This window comes from Rhinopithecus bieti, unplaced genomic scaffold (assembly GCF_001698545.2).
Source record: "Rhinopithecus bieti isolate Rb0 unplaced genomic scaffold, ASM169854v2 scaffold_20098, whole genome shotgun sequence".
Taxonomy (NCBI): Eukaryota; Metazoa; Chordata; class Mammalia; order Primates; family Cercopithecidae; genus Rhinopithecus; species Rhinopithecus bieti.
The window spans coordinates 3,741,807-3,766,582 of NW_016810571.1; the positions used below are offsets into that span (position 1 = coordinate 3,741,807).

General features: G+C 42.0%; 1 protein-coding gene, 1 long non-coding RNA gene and 1 pseudogene across 6 annotated transcripts in view; 1 reads left to right on the plus strand and 2 right to left on the minus strand.

Annotated features, from left to right (window-relative positions):
* Positions 1–290: 290 nt before the first annotated feature.
* Positions 291–24,776, minus strand: part of TMEM242 (transmembrane protein 242) — a 34,184-nt gene continuing 9,698 nt past the window's right edge. Inside the window, exons 4-5 of one of the 4 annotated variants that reach the window (XM_017892388.1) lie at positions 6,277–6,341; positions 1,087–1,170 (exon numbers count right to left, since the gene is read on the minus strand). In XM_017892388.1, coding sequence (XP_017747877.1) covers positions 1,167–1,170; positions 6,277–6,341 — 69 coding nt within the window. In that variant the 3' untranslated portion in view covers positions 1,087–1,166. Of the gene's footprint in view, positions 1,171–6,276; positions 6,342–20,079; positions 20,236–24,776 lie in introns of those variants that run through there. The other 3 variants (XR_001889260.1, XM_017892387.1, XM_017892389.1) reach the window with 3 other exon arrangements.
* Positions 8,860–11,114, minus strand: LOC108542389 (L-lactate dehydrogenase A-like 6B; annotated as a pseudogene).
* Positions 15,700–20,196, plus strand: LOC108542392 (uncharacterized). Of its 2 annotated transcripts, none has more exons than XR_001889261.1 (3): positions 15,700–16,904; positions 18,896–19,072; positions 20,105–20,196. It is a non-coding gene; the product is annotated as an uncharacterized LOC108542392 (long non-coding RNA). The 2 variants fall into 2 exon arrangements; XR_001889262.1 differs by having other exon boundaries at positions 18,944–19,072.

Below are 24,776 nucleotides of genomic sequence, written 5' to 3' on the forward strand. Positions count from 1 at the left end.
CACGCCTGTAATCCCAGCACTTTGGGAGGCCGAGACGGGCAGATCACGAGGTCAGGAGATCGAGACCATCCTGGCTAACACGATGAAACCCCGTCTCTACTAAAAATACAAAAAAAAAAAAATTAGCCGGGCGTGGTGGTGGGCGCCTGTAGTCCCAGCTACTTGGGAGGCTGAGGCAGCAGAATGGCGTGAACCCGGAGGGCGGAGCTTGCAGTGAGCCGAGATCGCGCCACTGCACTCCAGCCTGGGCGAGAGAGCGAGACTCCGTCTCAAAAAAAAAAAAAAATTGAAGACAGACGACAATTGGGCTCTTTTTACTTTGACAACTGAGACAAAATGACAAACTGTCAGTGTTCGGAGATCCAGACCAACTTCTCAAGAACATATTTTTACCCCGATATCATCATTATTTTACCCCAACTGTGCCTTTTTGGGTGATCATAACTCATTACTGGCTTTTTAAGTATAAGAATTTATAGAGCCTTCAAGAGAGGGCATCAGGTAAACTAGCACGTGTGCGCTCGCTGTAAATCACAGACCACACGAGGACACGAGAGCCACACCCACTTCCCACCACACAAGACTTACCAGGTGACTGTCATTTTGTAGTCTGGCTAATCAGAATAAGACTTCCAAGTTCTGTCACATACTGACAAGAAAGGCTCTTAAAACTCCTTTAATTAGACACATTGCAGTACTATTGCTATTAGGGGGTCTGTTTTATAAATATTTTCCTATCATACTTTTATTATAAACTTTTTCTAGGTATGAAACTTGTTTCAACTGTTACAAACAGAATCATTTCCTGTGGGATCCCCTCCACATAAGGAAGTTATTCCTGTAATTACTACTTTTAAATAGTCTTCTTAACTTTGGGAAAACTTTACCCTCCCCCAACACGCACACACATACTCTCCTGTGATGAGAAGGCCAAACGCTATCCAGTGCACTGGTTCAGTCAGCAATCTGCCCATGTTCCTGGAGAAATTAGTCCCAGTCCCTTTGCTGTCATGGTATCTCTGGAGCCACCCCTTTCTGTAACAAGCATTTTGAAATTCATCCATGCTCATCTCATTTGGATTTCAATGTTTCCTCCCACTCAACAGCCGATTCGGAGTTCTTGGGAATTGTTGGAAATATTGATTGCATTTTACTGCGAAAGTCTTTCATCTAAAAGAAGAAAAATAATCAGTTATCAAATGTTAAAAGAAGGAGAAAATAGCTATTAGAGATGGCACCTTTACTGACTCGCTAGTACTTTACCGCTCATAGGTACAGAGCTAAGGAACATTAATAAAAGATAGGGACTATATATATTCTAGGTATCTTGAAAGAAAATGAAGTATACTTCTTCTTTTGAGTATAAATTTATTATTAAATAACATAAAACTTCACTCTTAGCTGGACATGGTGGCTCACACCTGTAGTCCCAGCTACTTGGGAGGCTGAGGTGGGTAGACTGCTTGAGCCCAGGAGTTTGAATCCAGCCTGGGCAACACAGCAAGACTCCATCTCTTTAAAAACAAACCACTCTTTTTTTTTTTTTTTTTTTTTTTTTGAGACGGAGTCTCGCTCTGTCTCCCAGGCTGGAGTGCAGTGGCTGGATCTCAGCTCACTGCAAGCTCCACCTCCCGGGTTCACGCCATTCTCCTGCCTCAGCCTCCCGAGTAGCTGGGACTACAGGCGCCCGCCACCTCGCCCGGCTAGTTTTTTGTATTTTTTAGTAGAGACGGGGTTTCACCGTGTTAGCCAGGATGGTCTCGATCTCCTTACCTCGTGATCCGCCCGTCTCGGCCTCCCAACAAACCACTCTTAATCTGCAAGGCAACATGTCCTAAACTGTCAACCCTCCATAATAATTATTCCCTCCCAGAAGAAGAGTGTGTATTGTTGACTTTCCTATATAAAGATGCTGTTGAGGATGGGATTTTTTTCTTTTTTTTTTTTTTGAGACGGAGTCTCGCTCTGTCGCCCAGGCTGGAGTGCAGTGGTGCGATCTTGGCTCACTGCAAGCTCCGCCTCCTGGGTTCACGCCATTCTCCTGCTTCAGCCTCCCGAGTAGCTGGGACTGCAGGTGCCCACCACCATGCCTGGCTAATTTTTTGTATTTTTAGTAGAGATGGGGTTTCACCGTGTTAGCCAGGATGGTCTTGATCTCCTGACCTTGTGATCCGCCCACTTTGGCCTCCCAAAGTGCTGGGATTACAGGCGTGAGCCACCGTGCCCAGCCGAGGATGGGATTTCTATCTGAATAAATAAATATGATTAGGTCATTCAAAGCTAGAATTTTCACAGGGAGAAATGACAGACAGAAGAAACTTAGCAGGAGTTTAGCGAAGAATAAATCAAGGAATGGTAGCTAAACTGGAATGTTCTTATGTGCCAGACAGTGTTTGTTTGTTTTAAATCTAGGTAGGAGTTTTATAAGCAGAAGTTGATTTGGAATCTAAGAGTCACAGCAAGGGAACAAGAGATTTTTTTTTTTTTCTTTTTTTGAGGCAGGGTCTCACTCTGTCACCCAGGCTAGAGTGCAGTGGCATGATTATGGCTCACTACAGCCTCAACCTCCTGGGCTCAAGTGATCGTCCCATCTCAACACCCCCAAGTAGCTGGGACTACAGGCATGTGCTAACTTTTGCATTTTGGGTAGAGATGGGGTCTTGCTGTGTTGCCCGGGCTGGTCTCAAACTCCTGAACTCAAGCAATCCTCTGACTCTGGTCTCCCAAAGTGCTGAGATCACAGGCGTGCACCACTGCACCCAGCCTAAGAGATCTTAACATGCAGTGTCACACAGTATTACAGTTTACCTGGAGCACCTGGGTCCACCTAAGGTCTTCAACTCCATAAGGTGGGAACACTAACTTATGGAAGTTAGGTGATCTTTACGCTGGACAGTACTAGTAATACACTCTCTGATTCATCCTGATTAATCTATACAGTCCTCCTACAAAGATATTTCAGCAGCACCACAGCACTGCGTTCCAATTTTTCCTCATCAGCCATCTGCCAGTCATATATTCCTAAGGATAGAGATTGCCTTGATCAGGTTTGTGAAGTACCCTGGACTCATCTGCAACATGCAAGTCATTTCTTAGAGTGGTTATTTTGAGAATCAGCTAATATTTCTTTAACGTTGATGCTTATTTATTTCAATTTGAGGCTGAATCTTTACCTTTTTTCCAGATTCAGGGGTTTGGGACTTGAAAATCCTAGGCCTTTACTCCTAGCACTGCGGCAAACTGTAGCACTGCTGTCAACAGCATGGACTCTGTTCAAATCCTAGCTCCACCACTTGGGAAAGCTGCTTACTCTATTAAGCCATAGTTTCCACATATGTAGAATGGAGACAGTAATTACCTGCTTAAAGAGTTGTGAGAATTAAGGATTAAGGGAGATGATACATATAAAGCACAGCGTCTAACACATGGAAAATGTTCAATATACATTAGCTATTATTGCTGTATTATCGAAATATGTGTGCTGTATTGCAAGAACAAAGCTCATATGAATATAAATATTATGGAATGTCTGTTAAGTACATTACTTTATAGCAATATATCATTTTAGTTTACATATTTTGTCACTGGAAGATACAGAAGGTCTTCCTTCTGTATTATATATTGTCTGTATCTGTGCCAGCCATCTCAGTGTTCTGGACCCAGACACTAATCTTGAAGACACACAGCTCATGGATGTCTCTCTGCCCCACTCCCTCCTCCATAAAGAATTAATTGCTTTGTCCAAAACATTAATATCGCTCCCACTGAGGAACTTTGCATAGACTTTTGTAGTTGAAAAACAGACATCTCTCTGGCCAGGGTTGGCAATGTGCTGCCTGGTTCTTTCTCTTCACTCTTCTGGTTGAACATCTTTTACAACTAAGCCAGATGACAGTTTTCAAATGGGATGTCATATAGCCAAGACATGAACCAAATCATTCACCAGTCTGCCTTCCAGTGGTCCGGAACGTGGTCAGCTGCTGACAAGGGAGAGGCTGGGAAATGTAGGTGAGGCCAGGGGAGAAGAGCAAGAGGCAGTCCTGCTCTCCTTCGGCAGGGTTACGTTTTCGTTTCCTCCTTTTGGCCTGATTGCTTTCTTTCCTCTAATTTCTCAAATATTAAATTATTTACTCGTGCCCAGGGTCATAGCAACTGAATCACTAGAAGCACTCAAATCTGAAAAGTAACTAACTAGGAATAGACAGATCTGAGATGAGGGAAAGGAATGGAGAGGGGTAAAGGGTACCATCTATCCCTGATCTCTAAGTTTACAGCTGTGGAAATGGAAATTCAGACATTTAAGATATAAACAGGGCCTCAAGTGGTTTTAGAGAACGGGCTCTGCAGAAGGCTTTTCCGCTCATACTGTTCATATTACATGGATAGTAGACGAAAACCTTCACATAGTTTCCACCTATATCAATTTCTGATATGCAGTTCAGGAAAGGTGTTGGTTTTACCAAGATTCTCTACACATGAGGCCAACAGAACATTTCCCTGTTTAAAGATGTGCTTGAAAAAAGATTTAGGGGTTGAGTGCATTTAAACAAATTTGGTTATAAAGTAAATGTACTGAATTCCTTGATAATCACAGCTACTGCCATAGAACTGTTCCTCTGCCCTGTACCCCAGAAGTCTGGTGAGGGGGTATGCTGGGAACTAGAGTACCCACCCAGCAACTCCGTCTTACTCCCAAGCATTTTCCAAACTGTAGTTCTCTCTTCTTTCCTCTGACCAGGGAAAATTTTCCTATGCTATGGATAACAGGGTTACCCTTCCAAGCAGTGATGCTGTGCCCTGCACACCTCCAGGGGGTGCTTTCCAAAAAAAACTAAGACATGAGTGGGGTGTGGTGGCTCACGCCTGTAATCCCAACACTTTGGGAGGCCTAGATGGATGGATCACTTGAGGCCAGGAGTTTGAGACCAGCCTGGCCAATGTGGTAAAATCCCGTCTCTACTAAAAATATAAAAATTAGCCAGGCATGGTGGCGCATGCCTTTAGTCCCAGCTACTCAGGAGGCTGAGGCAGGAGAATTGCTTGAACCCAGGAAGCAGAGGTTGCAGTGAGCCAAAAGCACGCCACTGCACTCCACCCTGGGCCACGGAGTAAGACTCCATCTCAAAAGAAACCAAAACCAAGACATGAATGGTACTCCCCAGTGCCATGGGCCCACCATCTCATTTCTAAGCCCCAGTGCTTTAGTGTCCAACAGTGCTGCATTGTAATAGTCACAGGAAGTACTACTGTCTGAGGTAGTAGCGCTCAAATGGAGTGTTATGACAAATGGAAAATGTATTACGAGTATTTTGTCACAAATATGGACGTTTTGTCGATACAATGGACTTTTTAGATATTAAAACAGATTCAGGATTATGCCTCTAATAATGTTATTCTCATTCACATTTCAATAGCTTCTTGAAGGGTCATATAGCCAGTAGGCCAGGAGTGAGGTCAACCACTGATGTCACTTAGAAAGTCCTTACTGTATGCCAGGCATATTTCTCACTTAACCCTCCCAACAATCAAGTGGGACAAATATCATCCCTCCTTTAAAGATATGGTGATGGAAGCTCAGTGCTCGGTGCCATGGCTGGTAAGAGCAGATCCGACCGCACAGCCCATGTGCTTACTCTGTATACTGCTGGAATATGCACAGGGGACACTCTGCACATTTACCATGCATGTCTCGGTAGGGGAAAAACACTTGAAAACATTTGGTCTAATACACAGTGTGCTGACAAATTACTTAAAAGCCTCAGGTTATGTCCCCAATTTAATTAATTTCAGAAAATCCTTAAGCATCAATTCTAATAAATAGGCAGTTGTTGGAACTACAAGCTCTCAGTTTTGAAATGTTTTTGCTATTGTCTGGCAAATTTAGCTATGTCTTCGCTTGCTGGTGCAGGACTGTTACCGACCTCAATGCTAGGGGCAACAATGATGACAGTTCTATAGGATCTACTGATGAAAAAACCTTTGGATAATGGCAATAATTACAGAGTCAATGGTAATTTTCAACAATCTGGTAATTCAGCTTCTTCATAAAATACAACAGAATAAAACTATATAATACTGGTAAAAGGAGATTAAAAGGTATAGTTAGGTTGTAAAAATGTTACTTGAACAGGAATAATATCTGCCATTTCGGATCACTTACGTGTCAGGCACTGGACAAAGCATTAGGCTATTATCTAATCTTCACAATTCTATATGGCAGAAATTATTACCACCACTTTACATACAAAAAACCAAATGTCAGAGAGGTTAACTCACCCACAGAGACATGGCTTATGAGTACAACTGCCTGGCTGATGCCCAGACCTCTCTGATTCTGGGACCTAGAAAGACAAAGTACCCTGTAACTTCTACTCATTTACCAGCTTCCACTAAAAATTATGTAAAAAGCACATATGCCTCTTGTAGTGGTGGCCATTTTATTTTGAATGGTATAATATACTTACACACGTAGCCAGTACTCATCTATTTTTGCATACAGGGGAGTTATACTTCCCCCGCTCCCTGAAGTTAGGTAACCATGTGACTAGTTCTGGCTAATGAAATATGAGCAAAAGAATGTGTGTCACTCCCAGGCTGAGCACTTCATTGCAGGAGTTCAACTCTCTTTTTCCATAGCAATAATGGAAACCTGTATTGCTATGGTGGTGCCAAAGATCAAAGCAATCTGAGGTGCTGAGCCAGCATGTGAAGGACAGCTTTCCTAGAGAGTTGCTGAAACCCATGGGGGATTTACACAGGTGAGAAACAAACCTTTGTTATTTGAAGCCACAGGCTTGGAGACTATTTTTTACTGCAGCATAACCTAGCCTACCCTAGCTGGCAAAGATGATGAAGAGAATTATAAAATAGACTTAAGGCATGCTCTGATGACCTATAACAGTACACTACATTTGGCTAAAACACAAATAAAAACTCAAAGGCTGGATAAGAGGGTGCAGGTATTCCACAGTTGAGCTCTCAAAAGTTCTTAAAACCGCCTAGAACTGAACCACCACTCTTCTCACTTTCAAGGAGCCCAGCACATCAGTGAGTCCATTACATGACACTGCTTCCTGAGAAATCAACATTTGTAGATGTTTTCAATAAAGCAGTATGGGAGTTCTGGTTGGGGTAGAAAAGGGTCAGTATTTTGGAGGATCACCGTCTTGTTTGATAAAATTCAACTAAGCAGGACTGACCTGGTTTAGAGGGCAGATACTGATATTTTCACTTTTGACTAGTTTTGTTGCTATCCACATGGATCCTGGGATGAAATGTATTTGAACATACCATATTATTTAAGTATTCAACTGCATTAGGAAAGCGAATGTGAATTTTTACATCTCAGCGTTCCATTTTCTAAGCTACTAATACTATCATTTAGGTAAATGTCAGACAAACATTTTTACTTTCTCCCCAACTTTCACTGTATCACATGCATAAAGTCTAGAATCTGTAGTAAGGTCAATTGATTTAGAAATACAAAGCAAACATGTAACTTTCTGAGAAATACAATCCCTGAAATATGCATCAAAATGGCCAATTTTTATGATAGTAATTAACAATAAGGCACAAATTCAAAAGCAAAAGCTTTCTGTAAACATGAAATAAACTGAACAGCAGGAATAACCCAGGAGCCTCTAAGAGCCAGGGCCACTCTGAAGCTAAGATCCAGCCCAGTAAGAACAATTTCTAACATGCTTCTTGATTTAATGTGCTAACAGGTCAGGTTCTCAGGAGTGATTCTAAAATGATTTTCACTCAGTCAGGCTTTATTTTTAGTAACTGCAAAATTTTTTTTCTCATCAAATTCAATAAAACATTTACTTAAAAAAATTTCTGATGACAACAGTGGCATGTGTTTAACATAGAAAACTTGGGAAATATAGAAAAATACAAGAAAGAAAACTAAAATCACCCTTTATTGTACCATCCAGAATAAAAACAGTCTTATTAATATTTGGTATATATCCTTCTAGTCTTTGGTTCAGTGGACAAACCTATGTAAGCAGCAGAGACGTTCTGGGTGTGGGGAATACATAACAGACTTACTTTTCCTACCTACTTCCCACTCCATTTCCCCTGCCAACTTCCCAGAGGAAAATGAGATTTGCAGTCAGCAGAAATCTCTGAACTATCTAAACACATGAACTCGGTCATGCTGACAAAGAGCCACAGGCAGTAAAGGTCAGCAGATTTCCACACCCAGGCCAGGAGAATGAACGCAGATGGGGTTGCCCTGCTGCTTACCTGCACCGTCTCCAGTACGCTTAGGAGACACTTCTGGACTTGGTATTTCATTTTTTAAATTTTTATTTAAGTTCTAGGGTACATGTGCACAACGTGCAGGTTTGTTACATATGTATACATGTGCCATGTTGGTGTGCTGCACCCATTAACTCGTCACTTACATTAGGTATATCGCCTAATACTATCCTTCCCCCCCCCAACAACAGGCCCCAGTGTGTGATGTTCCCCTTCCTGTGTCCAAGTGTTTTCATTGTTCAATTCCCACCTATGTGTGAGAATATGCGGTGTTTGGTTTTTTGTCCTTGCAATAGTTTGCTGAGAATGATGGTTTCCAGCTTCATCCATGTCCCTACAAATGACATGATCTCATCCTTTTTTATGGCTGCATAGTATTCCATGGTGTATGTGTGCCACATTTTCTTTTTTTCTTGAGATGGAGTCTCACTCTGTCGCCCAGACTGGCCCCACTTCTTGTTTTGTCAGGTTTGTCAAAGATCAGATGGTTGTAGATGTGTGGTATTATTTCTGAGGCCTCTGTTCTGTTCCATTGGTCTATATATCTGTTTTGGTACCAGTACCATGCTGTTTTGGTTACTGTAACTTTGTAGTATAGTTTGAAGTCAGGTAGCATGATGCCTCCAGCTTTGAGTAACTGCAAAATTTAGGGAAGTTTCCTTTCCCTGCCAAACAAACAACAGTAACTATAACACCTCTGAGTGTCAAGCCTCTTTCTAAAAGCTTTCTGCATTATTGCATTAAACATTTTATAACAGCTACCATCAGATCACTATTTTCATATCTTAACCGAATGATCCTGCTTTACTGGTGTGCACACATACACGCGTGTGCGCATGTACACACACATCCAATATGCAGCTGTAGTCCCCACTTCATGCCTTTTTAATGACCCAGCTGAAAGTCTGTCCCAGAGGAAATGAAGGTGGTCTCAAGATGGATCCATTATAAAAAAAAACTTGTATGTACATACCTTTATTACATTGTAGAGGAAGTGACCACTTTTTTTTACAGCATATAAATGAACATAGGTATAAGCCAGCAAGAAGAAATAGCACATATCTAATGAAAATAATCAGAATTTCTAGAACACAATAAATACTTACATCCTACTTTTTGGGAACCAATGCCAACTACATATATAACAAGGCAAGTGCTGCTACATCGGGGTACCAAAAACACTTTCTTTAGGAATTGTAAGTAAGTATCATGCAGCACCTGGATGCTAAATAAAAGAGCTGGAGGACTAAATAAATAGGAAAGTCACTCTACCCACTTTCCTATTTCCATCTTTTAGGAATTTACGTTTATTCAAAATTTTGATATATAATCCTGTATCTATGATCTCTTCAATAATTTCAGAATGGTAGTTTTAGACAACTTTAAAGCTTCAGCTCCTTCTGAATTTCCCAAAGTGTTTTTGCACTCTTTCAGGTGGGCCTCCTCTTCAGGGGTCAGCTTTATCTTTATAAGGTTGGTAATACCATTCTCTCCCAGGATACAAGGAATACTGAGGAATACTTCTTCATCTATTTCATAGAGACCCTTAATGATGGTGGAGACTGGATGTGTTCTCCTAAGATTCTTCAAAATACTTTCTGTTAAATCAGCTACAGATAGGCCAATGGTGCAAGAAGTATTCATTTTAATAATCTCATAGGCACTAGCAATCACTTCTTTGTGGACATTTTTCCATTGCTCAGGATCTTTATCGGTTCCTATATCAGAGTCCAGATCCTTCAAAGGGACACCAGCTATGTTCACTCCACTCCACACAGGAACACTTGAGTCTCCATGCTCTCTGAGGATCCATCCGCGGCAGCTTTCAGAGTGGATACCGAGCTTTTGTCCAATCAAGAAATGAAAACGAGCAGTACCCAGATTACAGCCGCTTCCAATAACACGGTTTTTGGGAAATGCACTCAACTTCTAGGCTACATAAGTTAAGACATCCAGTGGATTGTAAACAATAATCAGCTTGTAGAGGGGGCTGTACTGGACAATACCGGAAATCATTAACTTGAAGATGGCCACATTTCACTGGACTAAATTAAGGCGCGTTTCTCCCTTTTCTTGGTGTGCTCCTGCTGTGACAATCACTAGGCTAGAGTTTGCTGTGACAAGGTAATCTTTGCTACAAACAGTACTTGGCATTTTCATGAAAGGGCTGCCATTTTGAAGATCCACCGTCTCACCCTTCAGTTTGCCTTCATCAGGATCCACAATGGCAAGTTCATCACTCAAGCCTTTTAATAAGATGCTGATAGGGCAGGCCATGCCCACCGATCCAGTTCCTACGATGGAGACCTTACTGCGATGAACGCGCTCCTTGGAAGTGAAGTGCTCAGTAAGCTCACTCTTCACAGTCGCCATGTTGCTCAAGGGGGTGAAGAGCCAGGCACCCTTGAGCGGCACGCACGGTGCCTGATGGGGTCACAGGGCCATCCCCAGGCACAGGAAATTCGCTCCTGCTGAACTCACTCACTCTCTGGCCCGCACAACAGGCACAGTCCCACTCATGGCTGCTCACTCAAGAAGTGGAGGGAGAGAATGGAAAAAAAACTGCTGACCAGGACATTGCAACGCCAAGAGAGCTGTTAGCAGCAGCACCTTCAGCCCTCTGTGGCGGGTGCGCACGACCCACTCCCTGGCCCTCTACTGCGGCTGCGCGGGCCTTGCCAGAGCCTCCAACACATGCTTTCCGTGGGTGCTCAGACTAAGGCGGTGAAGGGCCGCTTCTCTAGCAAGTGATTTCTGGAGTTAGTTTTACAAAGAGTATTCTCGGCCGGGCGCGGTGGCTCAAGCCTGTAATCCCAGCACTTTGGGAGGCCGAGATGGGCGGATCACGAGGTGGGAGGCCGAGACGGGCGGATCACGAGGTCAGGAGATCGAGGCCATCCTGGCTAACACGGTGAAACCCCGTCTCTACTAAAAAATACAAATAACTAGACCGGGCGAGGTGGCGGGCGCCTGTAGTCCCAGCACTCGGGAGGCTGAGACAGGAGAATGGCGGTTAAACCGGGAGCGGAGCTTGCAGTGAGCTGAGTCCGGCCACTGCACTCCAGCCTGGGCGCGAGAGCGAGGACTCATCTCAAAAAACAAAAAAAAAAAAAAAAAAAAACTAAGTGGGCGGGTGGCGGCGCCTGTATAGTCCCAGCTACTTCGGGGGCTAGGCAGGAGAATGGCGTGAACCCGGGAGGCGGAGCTTGCAGTGAGTGAGATCTGGCACTGGCCTCCAGCCTGGGTGACGAGGCGAGACTCCGTCTCAAACAAACAAACAAACAAACAAACAAAAAAACAAAGTATTCTCATCGATAGCAGACATGCTTAAGAGGTTAACCCAGATCCCTGAAATTACTAGTTTTCTATTTTTAGTACGAATGCCAAGGAAAAATGCTTCTATTAACTACAGATGAAAATCAGGTTACATCTTCTGAACCATGACCCTGCCGGGAAGGATAGGGCGCTGTGCTTTGCGTACGGGTGGCTGCCTGCACCATCTCCCAGTGTCCCAGAAGTGGGCTCCTGCTATCTGGTGTATGGCACTGGAGGCTTATTTATAAAGGATCCCACTGCCTTGGTGCCAGTCCCGGCCAGGACCCACACTGGGACAGCCAGCAGGAGACTGAGCAGGGTAGGGGCCGGCTGGGAGTCATTCCATCACTAAAAGCTCACCAGGCGAGAATGCTATTCCTTTCTCATGCCAGAGGAAAGCCTTTGATTGTGCTTCCCGAAGAAAAACGACTTCTCAGGTAGGAAGTTGGCAATGTAGCCCTCAATTAAAATGACAGTATCTCTTAAATGTCCTTAAAATGGCAAATTTCAACCAATGCATAAACCAGATTATTGACCAAAGTAGTGAAATAAATGATCTAGTACAATGTGGGATCAGTATGCCTTACTTGTTCTGCATTTCTCTGGGCAATCTTAAGAACTAAATTCCCTTAAAATTTCTGAGCAGGTGTCAACTTCACATCTGATGAAATGCATACTCTAATAAGCCCAGTAAATTACAAAAGCTCCGATAAAAATGATGGTACTTTTTCCTCACTTATAAACAGCATTCTGACCACGTAATGGTTCCTCAAAAGCTCTCCCTCTTGTTATTTAAAAGCAGTGTGCTCTTCTGGAATGGGACCCCTTGGTACATGTAGCTCCTCAAGATCAGCAAAAAAAAGATTTGTTTTAGAATATTGAATGCTGACAAAACGAATACTTTATATTTGGACTTGAAAAGCTATTCTTTTCTTTTTTCTTTTTGAGATGGAGTCTTGCTCTGTTGTCCAGGTGCAATGGCATGGTCTCAGCTCACTGCAACCTCCGCCTCCCAGGTTCAAGCCATTCTCCTGTCTCAGCCTCCCGAGTAGCTGGGATTACAGGTACCTGCCACCACACCTGGCTAATTTTTGTATTTTTAGAAGAGACGGGGTTTCACCATATTGGTCAGGCTGGTCTCTAACTTTTGACCTCAAGTCCACCCATCTCGGCCTCCCAAAGTGTTGGGATTACAGGCGTAAGCCAACGTGCCTGGCCTAAAAGCTATTTTTATTTGTGCCATTGAAAGGCAGTCCAGGGCTGGGCGCAGTGGCTCACACCTGTAATCCCAGCAATTTGGAGGCTGAGGTTCATGGATCACTTGAGGTCAGAAGTTCAAGACCAGCCTGGCCAACATAGTGAAACCCCATTTCTACTAAAAATACAAAAATTAGCCGGGCGTGGTGGTGTGTGCCTATGGTTCCAGCTACTCAGGAGGCTGAGGCACGAGAACTGCTTGAACCCAGGAGACGGACGTTGCAGTGAGCCGAGTTTATGACACTGCACTCCAGCCTGGGTGACAGAGCGAGACTCCGTCTCAACAAAAGAAGAAAAAAGGCAGTCCAGGAGGAGGGGAACAATAAGCAAAGGACTTGGTGAGGGTGGGAAAGGTGTGCCATCAGCTGAGTTCCTGACATCCTGTTTCAGGGTGACCTCCTGGCTGTGTTTTCCCTATCAGTAGGGATCACATACCCTGTTCAGATGACAGAGCCACAAACTCCATGACACACCAAATAGTAAGAGCACTAGGTACATGAATCCTCTTAGCACTGGTGGTCAGATTTATGGTTAACATTTGTCAAATTAAAAACTGCAGTTTTAAAAGGGTCATCTTTATTTAATGGTGGCCAGTGTTTTACAGGAATCCTTTAAAAGCAACAACTTTTGATAGCTGTCATTTCTTTTATCTCGGTCATAACTTGAAATGTTTTAACCTGGTGCCTGTTCCCCCCATCCACCTGTAATGATTCCTTTCACCAGTCAAGTCATTTTCCAAGATAAGTGTTCTTGAACATGAAATTCAAGGACATAAAGACTCTTTGCTGCATGGCTACTTTCTATAGTCATTTTCTTTCTAGAATTTGAACCTCTTCAGAAATACAATCTCTATAATAGCTGCCTCTTCAGTTTTCCCCTTAGCCACAATTAAATCAACCTTGAGGGGAAAAAAACTGTTCAAAATAAAACACACCAAACAAAGCAGCTTTTTTATTTACAATAAGTCTTGAGATAAAAAAGGAAAGCACTAACAAAGACAAAGAGATGTATGTGACCTCCAGAGCAGATTTAGGTCTACTCAAAGATGTGGAAAGCCAAGTATAGCTAGACAGCTCCCTAGTGACTTCCTATCTTAGCTGGCTCATTATTCCTTCTGAATTGAAAACCTGACTCAAATGATCTATTCAAACCACAGTACAGTATTATAGCTAATGGCAGGATTACACCTCAGTACTTTTGGTTGTACCACTTAGGAGGGAGGAAGCAGGAAATGAAAACAAGCATCAAGTCCCTGGGCCAAGAACGGTTGCCACTAAGTCACTATTCCTTTCACCTGGACTCACACCCAGCTCTCAAATCCTCCTTTTCCTCTCTGGGAGTCCAGTTCTGATATTCCATTCTCTCACCAATCTTTGCCAGTCCCCTAAGCAGTACTGGCTTTCTAAAAGCCTATTTCATCACTGTACTTTGTACCTCTCTCCATTATAGGATTTATCACACACAATTAAATGTAAAATACTTATGAATGTGCCACTGCAAGAAGGATCACCTTTTATTTACCAGCATATTCCTGTCCTCTAGAACAGAGCTGGGCACATGAATAGGGATGTGGTAAATGTAGTAGAAAAGAGTGAGTAGCCATAGAGCTGAGTGAGTAAGGCTGGAGAGTGGGCTAAAAGGTGAGAGTGACAGAAAGGTGGCGCTACAGACCTTAGAGAGAGTTCTGAAAATGAGGGTAAGTAAAATGAGGGTAAGTAAAAGTGGCACCCACTGGGGCATCTTCAGAAAGTTGATGCATATATTTCAAGTAAAGCTTTGGATATGCTACCAGATTTTGTGGCTACTTTCAAAGCCAATACCCACTTTTACCAAGTTAAAACATTAAAAAACAAAACAAATACAAAAACCTATTACAGTGTTAGAAATGCATGAGAACAAATATGCAGTGGCAGAAAGACTATTTTTATCCTTTAAAGTTATTTAAAATGTTTTGTTCTTTGGAAACCTTTAAAAAATAATCAACACACAAAACCCTTGGTTTAAGGGGGGAAAAGGGATACAATGAAAGCAGTGTTAATTATTATAAGCTGATCTGAAATAGGCCATAAACTCACCAGCATGCAAGGGGAACATTATATAAACACAATTATTTTGAAAGTCTTCTTTGTGATTTGAAAAATCATAGAATGCAAATTGTAGTTTCAAAATAAATAAGTGGGCTCTAATTCTATTGCTCAGTAATTCTCATGTGGGGGTCTCTGCAAATCCCAGCACATGAAAATATTTCACTTTGTCAGCAATACTGGGAAAACTGGAGGAAAGACAGAGGGCCACAAAGGATAGAATAAAGGCAAAAAGTCAATTCAAAGAGCAATGCTGGGATCAACTTCCTGTTTATGGTATTTAAATATGAAATGAATTGGCAAGCTCTTCTAATAAATAATCCCAATCACATTTTTGTTCTTTGAAAGCATCTTATACATAATTTTTGATGCAATGTAAAAGAGCCACTTGTGTTAATCATTAAAAAGGAAAACTTATAATGTGGCATAAAACATGGAAAGCAAAGAAATTAAAATTCATTAGGCCGGGGGTGGTGACTTACACCTGTTTTGATCCAAAAACCTCAGGAGGCCGAGGCAGGTGGATCACTTGAGTTCAGGCATTCCAGACCAGCCTGGCCAACATGGTGAAACCCCGTCTCTACAAAAAATACCAAAATCAGTCGAGTGTGATGGTGCACGCCTGTAGTCCAGCTACTTAGGAGGCTGAGGCAGGAAAATTGTTGAACCCAGGAGGCAGAGGTTTCAGTGAGCCAAGATTGTGCCACTGCACCCCAGCCTGGGTGACAGAGAGAGACTCTGTCAGAAAAAAAAAAAAAAAAAAAAGAAAGAAAAGAAAAAGAGAGAGAGAGAGACAGCCACTGAAATGAAATGGTAGAAGTGATGTGATCAGATTGCATTCAATAAATACTTACTAAACACCTACAATGCATTAGGCACTGTTACAGGTGCGAGGATATAACGACCAAGATAAAAGTCTCTACTCTCAGAATTTACATTCTTTTTGTGAAGACTGATAAAACAAGACAATAGTCAATATCATCTCATTTTGCAATAGGTGCTACAAAGAAAAGAAAATAGGATAATTTCAGAGAGTAACTGGGTGGTGGGAATGAAGACATCTGGTGAAGCTGCTCTGAGGAGGTGAATTAAGTTTGAGTTGAAACCCTGGACAGCAGCAAAGAGCCAGTGATACAAGGACCGGGGGAAGGAGTTTCCTAGGCAAAGCTAGAATAAAGGCCCTAGGCAGGAACAGGCCTGTGTGCTGAAGGAATAAGAAGGCTGGCAGGGCTGGAGTGCAGTGGGGACAGATGAGGTGGGCAATTGTGGTGGCTCAAGATGAGGTCAGTGAGGTTGGTGGGGCTACATCATGTAAACCTTCTTCAACAGGAAGCCACTGAAGGGTTTTAAAGAAGGAAGGAGCATGATCTGACTTACATTTTAAAAATATCTCTGGCTGCTATGTGGAGAAAAAAATTCTAAGGGAATAAGGAAGAGGCCGGGAAACTGGACAGGCAACTTAAAACACTAGGCAAGAGAGGAATGGATGGGGAGAGATGAAGGAGGTAGGCCATGTTCAGCAGCAGAGCTGACAAGCAGGACTTGCATGCATCAGATGAAGGGAATGAAGGGAAATGAGAGAATCTAAGAGGATTCTCATCGAAGTTTTTGGTTTGAAGTGGAAGGATGGGATGATGGTGGCATTTATGAAATGGGGAAAACCAAGGGAGGAGCAAGTTGGGAACAAAGTGAGGAAATCAAACACTCTAGATGGGACATGGGTCATGTGACACGCCTTTGTGACATACTTGTGAGGGCGCACAATACGAAGCTGAGAGGCCAATCTGAAGGTCAGGACTGGGGCTATATCTCTGGATGGCATCAGATTGTACTGTTTGTTTTAACATGGCAGGGACTGGACGAAAGACTCAAGGGGCTGAGGACAGAAGAGTCTAAGTAGGAGCTACTGGACACTGATGTTGAGAGGCTGGCCAGGGGAGGGGCTGGCACAAGAAACAGGCAAACTGGCCAGTGAGGTCGAAGGTATCTTGGAAGCCACAGTGTTTCAGGAGGTGGGGGTTGGGGTTCCATTGTGCCAAACATTGCTGGGAGGGCAAGTAACAGAGGATAAAGTAAGATCTGGCACCAAGGAGGGCACTGGCAACCTTAATAGCAGTTCCAGCGCAGCACTGGGGCAAGGAGCTGGACTGAGAGCAGGAAGGGGAGGAAGTGGAGGCAGTGACCACAGACAACTCTTTCAGGAAGTTTTTTTGTGTAATGGGGAGCAGACAAATGGGCTGGTAGCTGGAGGAGGTTAAGGAATATCTAGAGAGAACTTCTAGAGGTGGGATAAACTAGAGCATGTCTGTACACACCGCAGCAGAGAAGGAACACGTGACAATCAGCTAAGGCTGAGGATAACGATGGGGGCAAGGTCCCTTGTAGATGATAAGGGGCAGGATCTAATGCCCAAATGGCAGGGGTGGGCCTCTGGCAACAGCATCGACATTTTATCCCTGGTAACAGGAAGAAAGGCAATGTGCATGGTAAGTCCAGAGAAAGTGAAGGCCAGAGCGCTTTGGCAGAAGGGTGGAGAAAGTGCTGCAGAGAGGCAAGGCGGGGAGGCAGGGAGAACAGAGACAGCTGTCCAAATCACCTTGAAGCAAGAAGGTGCCATCAACTATAGTGGCTGTGGGGGTCGGGGAAAAGCAAGGTTTGGTGACTGATTAGATGCAGGGGTGAGAAAGAGTGTGGTCAGGAATGGCCACCTGGCTTTTCTCTCTGCGCAGCTTTGTGGGTGATGCTGCTATTCACAGGGAGAATGACTCAGGAGTAGGTTGTAGTTGGGGACAAATGACAGTTCACTGAGGGACACATGGGATGCCTGCAGGTCATCCAAGCACCTGTGTCCAGTCAAGTGGGCCCATGAGCCTAGAGCTCAGGGTGTAAATGAAGGCATCAGAGTGGCTGGAACCTGTAAAGGAGAAGAGATGAGAGGGGGTAAAAAAAAAAAAAAAAGAACCTTAAGCATAACTGTGTAAAATAAAGCAGCAGTATTTCACAAGTAAATGGGACAGTCGGAAGTCACAAGAGCCAAACTGGAATCGAGAAAACTCATAAAAAGAATGAAGGAATGACTATAAAAGCCTAGAATCTCTCAGTATAAGAAGCAAACAATAAATGATAGATCTGAGTCACTAAGAAAAAGTTATGTTCAGCACAATTTACATAGTGGAAAAATATATAGCACATTAGAAAATGATTTCTTCTTAAAATTGTTAGAAGCATTTCAGGTAGAAAAATCCATTTCAGAGAACATCATTTTCTGATATACTCGTAAGTGAATACTTACAAACTGTACATATCAACCGTATATTAATGTAGCACTATCCCACAGTTTTAGATATTTGTAAGTGACTAATCAATCATAAGTAGCTTTTAAAACGGAGCTTAAGGGGGAAGCAAATGCTATCAGATCTCCAGTTCACAATGCTTTATTTAGAGAGATCTGCTCATGTGTGCCCAATTTTGTAAGCTCAGTCTAAGAATTAAGGACAAAGAAAAAGAAAATCCAAGTGAAATCAAGGCTACCTTCCTCCTGTGGGATATGGCTGGGAACATTATTGAGGTGATGAAGTCTGATCTGTGTCAAGTCTGAGAACAAAAAAGCTTTTATGGCAGAGCTGATTTGTCCTAGTCCTTGTCACACATTCCCACTTGATAAAATGCTTGGGGCCCTATTTTACTTATACAAGGAAACTGGTGGGTTTTGAAAGAGGTATTTTGGAAATATGCCAAAACAGCTGATTCACCTGCTTGGCTTTTTAAAAAAGTACATTGGTCATTATCTCCCACCTTAAACAGAACAAGTCCCTGTGATTTGGGTTCTCTGTCACTAAACTGCTTGTCCACATATACATCAAGTGCCTCTCTCCACTACGATGTTAAGCCTATTAGAGCTGCAATAGAATGGGGAAAAGGGTTATAGAGATGTTCTTGTCACCTCTGACTTGAACTTACTCACTGATGTGCAGTGCTACTTCCAATTCATTTAAAAATGATTCCGGGAAAATATTCCTCAGTCCTCAAGCTGTTTGAAGGCCCAAGAGTGTGACAGGTGGAACTACCTCTGCAGGATCGTGATGACTGTTCTGGGAGTTCTAGTGAGCACTAAGAAGAAGTGGAAACGAGGCCGAATACGCTGACGTATGGTAATCAGAATAAGAAATTGAGGCTTGCTTCCTGGGGGCAGAAGCTGGTAGAGATCTCTGGAAACACTGAAATTAGATTAAGCAAGGAGGCAGAGGGAAATGTTTCAGCCGCTTCTCAGACTTCCCCTGCAGATCCCTCAGAAGTGGCTGCCATTAAACAATTGGCCAAGAGACTCAGGTTTGCTTTTAATCTTTGATCCAAGCCAATGAAAGTACACAGCACTTAAAGTCTATTTCCCTCCTTAGAGATCGTCAGAGTTAAATATTTCTAAGCTTTTTCACAGTTTTACTATTTACATATGGGGTTCTAGCAGTCACTCTACAACGCTGCTTCGAGATGAACAGGTAAAAATAAAGTAGGAATAAATATACTTGTAAGAGAAACACCAGACTACCAGTGAAACAAATTAGCAAGGAGCCAAAAGAAATTTGATTATAATTATTAGCTAAGGCCTTCCAGTTGGTCACAAGGTTACTCAGAAGTGAGCCTAAATATTATCATAAAAATTATACCTAGGAGCGGCCGGGCGGGGTGGCTCACGCCTGTAATCCCAGCACTTTGGAGGCCGAGGTGGGCGGATCACGAGGTCAGGAGATCGAGACCATCCTGGCTAACACGGTGAAACCCCGTCTCCACTAAAAAAATACAAAAAGATTAGCCAGGAGTGGTGGTGGGCGCCTGTAGTCCCAGCTACTCAGGAGGCTGAGGCAGGAGAATGGTGTGAACCTGGGAGGTGGAGCTTACGGTAAGCCAAGATCACGCCACTGCACTCCAGCCTGGGCGACAGAGCGAGACTCCATCTCAAACAAACAAAACAAAACAAAACAAAACTATACGTAGGAGCAGCTACAAAAAAGAATTGGAGAAAATACATTTTATTAGAGTACATCCAATACTGTCCTAGAGGAAAGATACAATTTTACTTCCCTTAAAGATTCTCTCTTATAATAGGAAAGTACAATGTCCATTTATAGAGACATATTTAAAATATATCTGTTTTACTTACATGTTTTACTTTTTGTTTTTTAAAGAAAAGGAGGTCTGGGCTCTTGAAAAAGCAGCAACATCTATCAGCAGACGAGGAGACAAGACGGGGCCCTGGAAAGCTGTGCAAGACTCCAATCACAAGTCACTTCCATAAAAGCCTTTCTAGCAGCAAGGACTCAGGAGAAATACAGGAAGAAAGACAGTTGGGGGTGGGACTGGATTATTTTCTATCAATCAGATTAGCAAAGTTTCAGAGTAATAGAGGCAAGGCAAGCAGGGCAAGGATGCCAGGAAACTTTTATGCATTTTGTATCAACTTTTCTGGAGGGCTGGTTAGCAACAAATATCAAAAACATTTAAAAAATGCACTTTGACTCAACAAACAATAACATCTTGTGCAACAAGATGTATGCCTACTGATTCCCTATGGTATTTAATAGTGAAAAATTACAATCTAAATGCCATTGGCAGGAGACTGATTAAATAGATTATAATACACAATAGCGTTCCATACAGTGATTAAAAGTGATGGAGATTTATATACTCTGCTGTGCAAAGATGTTCCTGTGACTGTTTAGTGAAAAAAGATTCCAGAGTAGCAGGCAGTAAAACAGCATTTCTATACAATTCTATGAATATGCCTACACAAGATTGTCCAAAATGATGTTTCTACTGTAATTATGATTACAACTTAGTAGAATTTCTGGTGATTTTTGCTTTTTTTTTGTACTTTTCCACATTGATTTTTTTTTTTTTTAAACGAGTACATATTTTTACAAAAAATACCCAAGTCTGTCTTTTTTTTCTTTTTTGAATAAAATGGTCCTCAATATATATAAAGATAAATACTGTTTTTTGTTTGTTTCTTTGTTTTTAAACAGGGTCTCTGTCACCCAGACTGGAGTGCAGTGGTGTGATCTTGGCTTGCTACACTCTCAACCTCCCAGCCAGGTTCAAGTGCTCCTCCCACACCTCAGCCTCCTGAGTAGCTGGGTCTACGGGCACGTGCCACCATGCCTGGCTAATTTTTTAAACTTTTTTTGTAAAAACAGGGTCTCGCTATGTTGCCTAGGCTGGTCTCAAACTCCTAGACTCAAGCAATCCTCCTGCCTCAGCCTCCCAAAGTGCTGAGACTGCAGGCATGAGCCACTGCCCAGCTAACAAATACTTCTTATCCCATGGTAAAGGGGTAAAAAACAAATCAAAAACTCCCTTCATTTATACATTAATTTTAAAAGTTAAATAACTGGACAATTTAAAGTATTTCACAATAACTAAGAACATTTTGCTGATAGTTTTATTACAATTGAGGTTTCAGCTCCTGTGAGGACAAGAACTATAAATTATCTGTAAATTCCTACTATACTAGGCATCATGAATGCATTCTCTAGAAGCCCCAGTAAAGGTTAGCAATGGTAATTCTGCCAGTCCTTTGAGATAACCACCTCCCTACAAACATAAGCACAGGTCCACAGACATAGAGCATACTCCCTTGATAAAAGTTCTAATCATACCAACTAGGAATTATTTAGGTATTTCATGTTTCTCCTTCTAAGGGGAGGAAAAAAGTCAAGGTAGTCTACCTATAAATAACGGAAACCTCTTCAGAATCCTTCAAGTATCAACACCTACTATAAATAATAAAAGGTAAAAAAGTTTAAAAGTCACTGCTCTTGAGTTACATGTAAATAACTATACGTAAACAGCAAGGTTTCTTTTTCTTCTTTGATAGTTTGGGAATTACCACTTAGTACAAGAGTTCCTTAGAGCATTTGCCTCAACTATTCTCCAAACTTAAACTATCTGTCCTGATAAAACAAACGAATCATAGTACCCCAGCATGCACTCACTCGGCCTCATCGTAGTGCCCCAGCGTGCATTCTCATGATCATGTACACAGCTGATTTAGGAGACTACAAACCCAAAGGAAACGTTCATCTTTCTTTCCACAATTAAGTTATTGTGATAAAATTAGTGCTATCTTAATTATAATCAAATAATAAAATAGCATATTTGAAATTAATTGATGAACACAAACTGATAGTCAAGCTGTGCTTGCTGGCCAGGCTGGGCAGGGGAGCAGGGTAGATATTGAACTGGCACTGATTTCTCCCCATTGTCAATGCTGGGCAAACTTACCTGCCTTGGTCTAACACAACATCTTCTCCTACCTCTCCTTCTTTAGAACCTCTGATTAAATGATACACCACTGTGTAAAATACACATGTGTTTATATTTAATGTTATTATGTGTTCTATGTGAAATGAAATTGCAGAATAATTATGAATAAACAAACAATAAAACCAAAATACTTCTAAGAAACTGAAGTTTCACTTTAAGCATTTTAAACATGTTCCCTATTAGGCCAGCAGATGTAGCTGTGAATTAAAATAGGAACTACAAGGACTTTCATCAAGATGCTCTAGGTTAGCCATTAGATGGCACTCTTTTGTATTGGAACTGGGTTTCTATCAGAGATTTAATACAATTCAAGACAGCTACTTACAATTATTTAACACTGGAGTTGATTTTGATTTACGTGCATTTATCTAGAATGATCATCTCAATTATTTATTGAGTGCAAAGACTTGGACCATCTCTGTTCAACATTTTCTGACTGAGACTGTTTTCTTAGTCATACAAAGATGAGACAGTACATACACAGTGAGAGAAGTTCTTACTGGACTCAGGGTAACCTCATAATTATCATCAAAACTCTCTAAATGCTGAGCTGAATATATCACATTGCTGTCTGCAAGCCTCAGAGCAGGGTCATACCATAAGAATTTGCTTAGAAAGTCAACAGGAAATGCTTACCACTTTACAGGGTAGCCCTGTCTTAGCACAGTGTATGGCTCAGGGGAAGCCCACAAATGACTTTAGAATGAACAAACCAGCAAATTAGCAAACACTACTGCCTTTAAAAGATGTGTCCTTGAAAAGGTATCAGTGGGTTCATTTTTCTGTGGGCCTTCTCAGACATGGAGATCAAACTGATATGCCTAATGATCTATATGTAGAGAGAGTGTATATGCAGTCTCTCTTTTTAGTTAGACATAAAGATGTCAGGAACTCTGTCTTTCCTTGTGGTCTCAGCACCTAACCTCATCCCAGGTACGCAGCAGAGACTGAGTAGATATTTCCTGCTTATCACTGGATGACATAAAGATGCAATATAAAAGGATTCCACATATTCTTATATTCAGTAGTACCAACCAGAAAATATTTTTCTCCCCAAAATATCCTCTTTAGGCAGCAATCCTTGTATTAATGCCAAAAAACAAAGAAGTTCACATTCTACCCATCTTCAATGCTGGGCAAACGTATCTGCTTTGTTTGGTAACAACATAGCTTCCAATACCTCTCCTTCTTTGGAACCTCTGATTAAATGATATACCACTGTGTGAAATACAAATGTATGTTTATATTTAATGTATGTGTTCTATGTGAAATGAAATTCCATAATAATTATGAATAAAAAATTGGATTACTCTAGCACAGTTGGATTATTCTAGCCCATAAACATTGAATTATCAAGTGTATAATTCAGATAACCTAATTTTATTGGTTTATGAAAACTGGGATTGACTGTTCTAAGTGAGACTATTTGTATTTTCAAATACCTTAACATTTTACTAAGTTTGTGACCCACATTACTCAGCACTGCAAACACCACATATCAGTTCCACACAGTTCATGTAAAGTGCTAGCAGACTGTCATTTTTATAGAAACTGGAAGCTTAATAACTTTATTACTAAGTACTACTTAATAATCTGAAGATTCAGACCTGGGTTTAAATCTTGACACTGCCAGTTACAAGCTATGTGACCTTGGGCAAGTGATTTAACCTCTTTGAGCCCCAATTTCCTCATTTATAAAATGGGGGATATTAATATCTGCTAGACAGTTATTATGAAGATTAAATAATCTGCTACGTCTAAAATGTCTGTACAATGCCTAAAATGGAAAAAGCGGTTTTATATTGGTCAAAAGCAAAATTGAGGTTAAGAGCAAAAATCATGAAAAATCTTCAGTCACAGATTTTCTGTCTTTTCAAGCAATCTCTAATTTAGTATTACAAACAATGACTAGCCAGCAAAGTCAACTCGAAAATCAAGGTGAGGGCCGGGTGCAGTGGCTCACACCTTTAATCCCAGTACTTCGGGAGGCTGAGGCGGAAGATCACTTGAGTCCAGGGAGTTCGCAACCAGCCTGGGCAACATAGTGAGACCTCATCTCTACAAAAAATTTTCGTAAGTAGCCAGGCATAGTGGCATATGCACCTGCGGTCCCAGCTACTCAGGAGGCTGAGGCGGAAGATCACTTAAGTCTAGGAGTTCGCAACAAGCCTGGGCAACATAGTGAGACCTCATCTCTACAAAAAATAAAAAAAAAGTACCCAGGCATAGTGGCATATGCACCTGCGGTCCCAGCTACTCAGGAGGCTGAGGTGGGAGGGTTGCTTGAGCCCAAGAGGCTGCAGTGAGCTGAGATCGCACCACTGCACTCCATCCTGGGCGACAGAGGAGGACCCTGTCTCCAAAAAGTCAAAATAAAATAAAATTTAAAACAAAGGTTAGACTAGGAGAAAAGCACCATCATCTGTCTATCAGTGTATTCTGAGTGAAAAGCACAGCAATGTTTATGTTTGTTTAAGATTAAACTAAATAGGAAAAGCTCAATAATGCCTACGAGGTTGTTCCTGCAACCCTGCC